The sequence below is a fragment of the Pelodiscus sinensis genome, chromosome 8, assembly GCF_052426305.1.
Source record: "Pelodiscus sinensis isolate ZL-2025 chromosome 8, ASM5242630v1, whole genome shotgun sequence".
Taxonomy (NCBI): domain Eukaryota; kingdom Metazoa; phylum Chordata; order Testudines; family Trionychidae; genus Pelodiscus; species Pelodiscus sinensis.
In genome coordinates, this window is record NC_143059.1 from 72,768,206 (window position 1) to 72,775,771 (window position 7,566).

The following is a 7,566-nucleotide window of genomic DNA, read 5'->3' on the forward strand; positions in this document are numbered from 1 at the left end:
TGCTTACACACATCAGCCCTCGCAGAGGGTCATAGAGGCCGAATTATGTAACCAGCAAAGGGGAGTGTGGAATGAAGGTGATTGCTCTGTGTGTGTAGCGGTGTGGGTTTGCTGCTGTGTGTCCTGCTGTGTGTTGGTGCAATGATGTGTGAAGATGCGGGGCCTGCCTACACTGGGTGTGCAGGGCCGAGTGTGTTACCTCTCTGTGAAGGGTGTGCCTGCCCGTTCCTGGCTCAGTGTGCGTGCAGCGGTGTGTGGGAAGCGTGGCTAATGAGCTGTGTGGTGCGGGGAGGGTGTGTGTTTTGTATGGAGCGGTGCGTATGGGCGCGCTTGTGCGTGCGCGCGCCCTGATGTGCGCACACTTATTTGCGCGGATAAGTCGCGTGTGAGCGGTTGTGGACGCGCGTTGCAGGGTGGCACTGGTGAACACAGCGCTGTGCGTGCATCGGAGGGCCTGGAAGGGGGCAGAAAGTGTGTGTACTTGTTTGTGCTTGCGGCTCTGTGGTTGTGCGCGCAGTGGTACCCGAGGATGCGGCGTGTGTGTGTGTGTGTGTGTGTGTGTGTGTGTGTGTGTGTGTGTGTGTGTGTGTGTTGAAGACTACACCAAGTGCAATCAGGGGAGTGGAGGAAAAGCTCCGACTCCTACCCCAACCCCAGAATCAAAACGAAAAAGCCTTCCCTTTCAGCAGGGACTCATGCATCAAACTTCAATTTTCCGGACGATTGAATTAGTGATTTTTTTTCTCCTGAACTAAAATACACTTAAGTCTTTGGGATTAATTACCACGTTCTGGTCCCTCAGACTGTAGTATTAGTTATCGCAGCCACGTTTGACATCAACCCTGACACCTCATAAAATAAGGAACTGCATTTCACTGACTCAACCTGCTCCAGCCCCGCTGGAGAATCCAGAAGGGGGCTTTATGCTGCGTCGGGGAGCGCTTTGTTCAGTGAACAAGAGCGAATACGGATCCCCAACCAACCGGGTGCAAATCCAGCCGCCGCTCCCCGCCCCCCGGCAGGGCAATGTCAGGTTTGGGGCTAAGAGGCGGGGAGAAGAAAGGGGGGGAGTTAAACACCCCTGCAGAATGTCAGCCCGGGCTGTTACAAGTATGGATTCCAAGGGGGAAATAATTAAAAAATACATATGACCTCCAGGCCCGGGGATGAGCGCTAAGGAGGCATCTGGGGAAATTTAGGGGAGAGGAGGCGTGTTAGATGAAGAGCCAAGTAGATTGGGGGGCTTTTGTTTTCGCTCCCCTCCTTAGGGGGCGCCACTCCAGGGCCCCCGCGCGGAGCGAGGGCTCCAAGGGCGAAGTGGAACCCCCCCCCCCCCAGCGCAGCGCCACGCACACGCAGCGCGGAACAGCGGCTTCCACCAGGGCCCCGCACCCGACTCCAGCCGGTGTGCGAGCGCACCCCACCCCCCCAGCGCCAGCCGCCGCCCCCGCGCGCCCTGCCAGCGCTCCCCCCGCCCGCCGCCGCGCCCCGCAGGCCGGGAGGTTCGGGGCGCGCGTCGTAAATAATCCGCACAATTAAAAATCATAATTAAGAACGCGCCGCAACCCGCCAACCGCTCGCACGCGGCGAAACCTAGTGAAGAGGGGGTGGGGGATCAAGACGTGGAAACACCTCGTTTAGTTTGATTTCGTGCTGTTACTGTATCATAGTGACCCCCTCCCCCCCAAAAAAAGGCAAAACAAAATCACTTTTCCAAAATGCCAGGGTGTTTTTCTTGCAAGGAAAAAGAAAAAATCGCTCTGCTTTTTCTCTCAAGCGCTGGTTCAATTCTGTTTTGTAATTCCCGTGTCTTCCCCCTCCCCCCTTCCAAATTTAGAGATTTTGCTTTTTGCCCGGCTCTATTGTGCAATTCCGGGGAGGGGGGTCCCCCAAAACAGAGGAGGCTTCAAGAAAGGGTTTGCAAACATTCCTCTCTCCCAGTAAGTTTCTCCATTAGCAGCCAGGTTAATTAACACACGGGCGGGCTACCTGCCTACTTCCCGGAAAAGAACAGGGCGGCCGAGTGAATGGAGATGGATCGTGTTGAAGACACGCAAAAAACCAAAAGTCTCCCGCGCTCCGGGCCTTGGAGTCCCGCGAGGAACAGGGCTTTGCCTAATGTTGGGACTCTTGAATTCAGTGAGTGTTTCCCCCGGTCTGTCTGCGAAAACCTCCCAGCTGCAAAATGCCCTGGGAGTCAGCACACCAGAGGCGAAAGAGGGAAGAGATCGGTTGCCCTTGTGCGCGTTGTCGGGTTGATTTTAGTTTATTTTATTTTATGTAGGGCAGGTGAGTCGTTCTACCTGACGGCCCGCGGAGTGAACAATCCGAAATAAAAAGCGGGGCCCGACAGAGCTGGCCCGGATACTGAAGTCGGAAATCTCTGTCTAGCTAGTTCACGGAGGGAAGTCTGGATTTGAAAACGGTTACCCGCCTCCTCTTTTTTTTTTTTTGGTATCTTCTTTTGTTTCTAAGCATGCCCATGAATTACCCCAAGCCTTGACTTATTTTTTGGAGCGGCGAACCAGCCGTGGGAACATGCTGCAAATCTTAGGGAGCCGGAATTTATTCGCGAAGCAGTTTTAGCCACGTGCGGTAAACTTCGCTGGGTTCAGCGCTTTCCCCCTTCTCCAACTCGCCCTTGGGTTTGCACTCGGCCGCCCAGAGCTCCGAAATCCAAATTAACTCCGGGTTTGGTTCCCCCCCTCCCAACACCCTCGCTTTTATTTTATCTCTTGCTTATATTGTATGCTTGCAGCCTCATTAAATCCATTGCAAGACAAAAGAAGAAAAGCAGAAGGGGCGGCGAAGGCGGGGGGGAAGGAAAGAGGGAGAATAAAAAAGAGAGAGAGAGAGAACAGATAAAGAAAACAAATAAAGCCCTTTAACAAGATCTCTACATAAATGTCACAGTTTCTCGGCATTTACGATTTGCCTGCTTAGCATAAAAACACTTAAGGACAAGATTGAAAGCTTTGTGGGATCTCTGGACAGAAGTCAAACATATCACTTGCAAAAAAAAAAATGTGGCGGGGTGGGGGGGGGGGGGAGAGACAAACGCCTCCGAAATAATACTAAAGAAAGTGGATTTCATTGTAATTCATAGACTTGTTCCAAATGCCAAGAGAGAAAGGGGAAAAGAATAGAAACCACATGGAACGGCGCAGATGCCCCGATGGAGGGAGAGCGAGCCCGCTCCCATTATTGTGGGAGGGAGGGTGAACCTAATCCATCAAATTGTCTGGAAATTGTGAAGAAAATTCAAAACCCATATGGTCTCCAAGCTTTCGGGTCCTTTCCGCGACGGAGAGGCACACTTGTTTCCGCATTGCGAGCCGCGGGAGGTTGTACATGCTCCATTGTGCCTTGCCACTTCAGAGAAGAGGACTCATTTGTCCCCAGTTTTCATGCTTTACGCTGAAAATTACAACCCCATCCATTTCCAAAGAGGAGAGAGATTTATTTAGCCTCGGAGAAACTGGCCCCAAATCCCCCCTCCTCTTCCCCTGAAGCCCACCCTGTCTTATTGGGAAGGTTCTCTTTCTGACTCGGCTACTACCTACCAGATTTGTCTTTCTCACATAAATTTTGCAAAGAATAGGCAAACGCGCCGGGTTGGGTTGAAAAGGCAGGGCACGCCATGAGTGGAAACAAATTTAGCAGGATTTTTTTTTGGGGGGGGGGGGGAAAGGAAGCGAGAGGGGGCGACACATTAAAAGAGAGGAATTGTAAATTAAAAATCACCCAGCAGCATCTTTTTGGGAGGAATCAGGGATGGTCCCTGAAAATATGAATATATTTGCAACTCGGCAGGGGGGGAAAAAATCAAACCAAAACTAAAATGCTACTTGTCCATGATCTTTAGTGGAAACAGATTTTCGCTTTGCATTTTCAAATTGGATATTTCCTCTCTGGTTTAGAGCTAAAACATCCGTAGTAAATCTCAAAAAATTCTACACGTGTGTATCATTTTCTATGTACACGTTTATTACTGGAATACTAAAATACAATATTATAGAATATACATTCTATATACCCTATATATATAGTGCATATATCACTATTGATATAGATACACATTAGTCTGTTTTAATTTCTTTGCGTGGGTTTTCCTTGAGAAAAGGAATCCTTTGCAACTCCTAGTTTATCCATCAGTTGTTTTCTCTCTACCGTTTAATTTGTAGCTTGTCTTGCATTTAAAAAAAAATCCGTTCCTCGTAATTTGTTCTTCCACCCCAAAAATAGTCACAGCTTCTTGTAGCTGAAGCAACTGGAAGTGGAAATAAGAACTGATACATATACAGGGAATGTGGCGATTCTTTTGTGGGACCGGATTTTGTAATCTCAGACGAGTAATCGGTAACTAGAGGTTCACAAAGAATAACTTTAAAAGTATATTAAAATGGTAAAGATTTTATTGTGTCGGAAAAAAGAACTATCTGTACAATTCTAAGAGACAGTAAATAAAGCAACATTGTCCCTTTTGTAACTTAAATAGCAGGCCTTTTAAATTTTTTTTACAAGTCAAACAAAAACATTTTTAAAGCTGTACAGTTTTAAAATTTAGAGCGTCATATTTAAATGTCTTGATCTTGGTATTTGTCCTTTTTTATTTTTGTAGCATGCAAAAATTCTAAAAAGAGTAAAAAATAATTCTAGTGTTTTTTTGTAACCACCTTCATATCAAAAATACGAAAGGTAGCTTTTTAATAAAAGCACAACAATAGCAGAAAATGGTAAAAATAGCTTTTAATTGGTAAAATGAGGCAGAAATTGCATTGGATACAAATATCTATGCTCTGAGGGCGTGGGAGGGGAGAGTACATATTTTAAACTTACTGTATAACCCATCCCCTAGTTCCCAATATTTTAAAATACTTTTGGTAAAAAAAAAGAAAAATTATTTCGTGCACATTTGAAACATGCAAGGAAAGGAGGGAAATTTTTCTATTTTTAGCCTAACTTAAATCTCCTAGAAACTGGTTCATTTTGGAAGCCTTTTAAAAATAACTGCCTAACACAAGGTCTGTTTGAAGTGGTGTACCTATTGCAAGGGCATGGTTTCCTTTATAACCAATACCAAGTCACATCGCTTTTTTTAAAAAAAAATCAAACCCTCCAAGAAGGAAAGAAAATCCAATATCTATGTTTAAATATTTATAGAGAAGCCATCCATAATTGCACCGTTCCGAAGATGAAAACTACCTGATGTGACAGGCAGGGGACATTGACTTTATTTTAAATTATTTTTTTGTTCCTATTGCTTATTGCTTTTACTGAAAAGAAACTGCCTTGTTTAGTCGCAAGCATCGTCAGAGTGTCTTATCACCAGAGTTTATAGTGCTCGAGGACGGGTCGAGCTGTGCGGAGTTTTTCACAGGTCCAGCAAACAGAGGAGGGGTGGCTGCCAATTTCTGGGCTTGGTGTTTGTTTTTGGAGAAGAAGGAGAAAGGGGGAGGAAAGAGGAGAGAGAGAAAAAAAAGGTGTGTGCGTGTGTGTGGGCAATAAACCCATCCCCACCACCGCCACCGCTCAGTCATCAACGTCAATTTCCACATCTTCTTCGTCCTCCGAGCAGTCCTTACTGCTGCTGGGTGGGTCTGTGAGGGGGGAGTCAGGCGACAGCTGGAGGTGGCTGCTCGAGTCCAGTGCATGTTTGGGGAGCGCCGGAGAAAGGGACCGCGACTTCCCCCTCCCCTCCGAATTCTGCTCCAGCTCCGAAATGCTAACAATATCCACCTGCGCGCTGGGCCCGAGTTTCTTGGCGGACTCCACGTCCGCTTTCATCTCCTCCAGGTCTCGCTTGAGCTTGGCTCGGCGGTTCTGGAACCAAGTGATCACCTGGGCGTTGGTGAGGCCCAGCTGCTGCGCGATCTGGTCTCGGTCGGCGGGGGAGAGGTACTTCTGGTACAGGAACCGCTTTTCCAGCTCGTAGATCTGGTGGTTGGTGAAGGCGGTTCGGGACTTCCTCCGCTTCTTGGGGGTTTGTCTCTGGCCGAAGATCGTCATCCCGTCCCTGCCTGCAAACAGGTAGAGACGGTTTGTGGTGGTGGTCAGTCTCACACACACACACACAACCCTTCACCCCCTGGCAAAAATATGCCGGGGTGTCGGGGGCGCACAGAAATAAATAAAAGAACCCGACAGGAGCCGCGTTCAGCAGGAAATCAAAGGGGGGATCCAGCCCTCGTTCAAATTAGGAGCATTTTGGGGGACGGAGCAGCCCTCTGGAATGTCACCGGGGTGAGCGGATCCGGCACCGCCCGGCTAGCCCCGGGCCCCTCCAAAAAGAGATGGGCTAAGGCCCCCCTCCCTCCCTCCCTTCTCCGCGACAATAAGTCGTGTCTCGTTTGGGGGGGACGGAGACCAACACACGACACTGGCAGGCAACTTTCCAGGCCTTTCTGGCAGGGGCCGGGGTGGGGTGGGGTGAGGCGAAATAGCAACGGTAGGGCCGGCCGGGGGAGGGGGGGGGTTGCCCTGGCGCAAGTGGGTTCCCATCGCAGGCAGGTGAGGACCTGCCCGGCTGATCTCCCCGCACGGAGGGGAAGGGGGTTACCAGAAAACCCACCCGCTTACCTTCAGCCGCCTGCAGGACGCTGACTTCCAGCCCTTTGAAGGTCTTGCTGGCCAGTTCCTCCAGGGCGCAGAGCGGGGAGGTTTGGGAGAGCAGCGCCCGGCTGGAGAGGGGCAGGCCGGCCGCGGGGTGTTTGTCGGCGCTGGAGAGCAGATGAGCGGTCCCGCAGAGGGTGTAGCTGCGCCGGACCGAGGGCTTGTTCAGAATGTCCTCGATGCTGAAGGGGGTCAGGGGCTTGTTGGAGTTGGCCGGCGGGGGCAGCTGATCCAGCGGGCTCCGTCTTCGCTCCTCCACCGCGGCAGCCTTGGCTTCTTCTTTGGAAGTCATGCTTGACTTGGGCTGGGGCCGGTGCGTGTGTGCGCGGCTCGCTCGCTCTCTCTCCCCCGCCGCCCGCCCCTTCCCTTTTGTTTTGGGGGTTCGGGGCAGCGCCGCGGCGCCGAGGTGCCTGCGCGCCCGCCTCCAGCCGAGCCCGTCACTTGCACCGGCGAGCGGCGGCGGCAGGAGCGAAAAAAGGAAGGGGAGGGAGGGGGAGGGGAAGGGAAGGGATGGGTGGCAAAAAAAAGTTGAAGCCGCCACCAACTCCAGCCGCGGAGAAACCAGGGCTCAGCCCGCAAGGTGAGGAGGCGGAGGATCAGGGACGCAGGACTCGGCGGGGCCGGGGAAGGTTCCCTGCAGCCCTGGCTCGAAGAGAGGTGACACTGTCCCAGATTTCCTCTTCCCGGCTGCTATTTTAAGATCCCCCCCAAATCGCTCCACTTTCCCTCCCCCCCAAGCGACACGGCTTGGGCGAGGGGGGAGAGCGCGCGCAGCACCTCGTCCTAGGACGAGGGGGGAAGAGACGGGGTAATTGACTATTGCTAACAAGTGATTGTTGATTGGGAGGTGATCAATTATCTTCAATGACACTTTTCGCCCGCTCCCTCTGGCTCGCTCGCTCGCCCGCTCGCTCTCTGTCCAATGCAGGCGCTTGCAAGTTGGGAGCCCCATTA

General features: G+C 51.2%; 1 protein-coding gene across 1 annotated transcript; it reads right to left on the bottom strand.

Moving 5' to 3' along the window:
• Positions 1–5,246: 5,246 nt before the first annotated feature.
• Positions 5,247–6,904, bottom strand: LBX1 (ladybird homeobox 1). The gene is made up of 2 exons (XM_075935602.2): positions 6,580–6,904; positions 5,247–6,020 (listed from the first exon to the last, which is right to left on the bottom strand). Exons 1-2 carry the CDS (start codon positions 6,902–6,904, stop codon positions 5,533–5,535), a joined length of 813 nt encoding a protein of 270 aa, XP_075791717.1. The 3' UTR covers positions 5,247–5,532.
• Between the last annotated feature and the right edge of the window lie 662 nt (positions 6,905–7,566).

Excerpts from the sequence above, each read along its gene's own strand:
- LBX1 (XM_075935602.2), bottom strand. The coding sequence starts at position 6,904 with ATGACTTCCAAAGAAGAAGCCAAGGCTGCCGCGGTGGAGGAGCGAAGA. Across the intron at positions 6,021-6,579 it reads CGTCCTGCAGGCGGCTGAAG|GCAGGGACGGGATGACGATC; the intron begins GTAAGCGGGTGG and ends ACCTGTTTGCAG.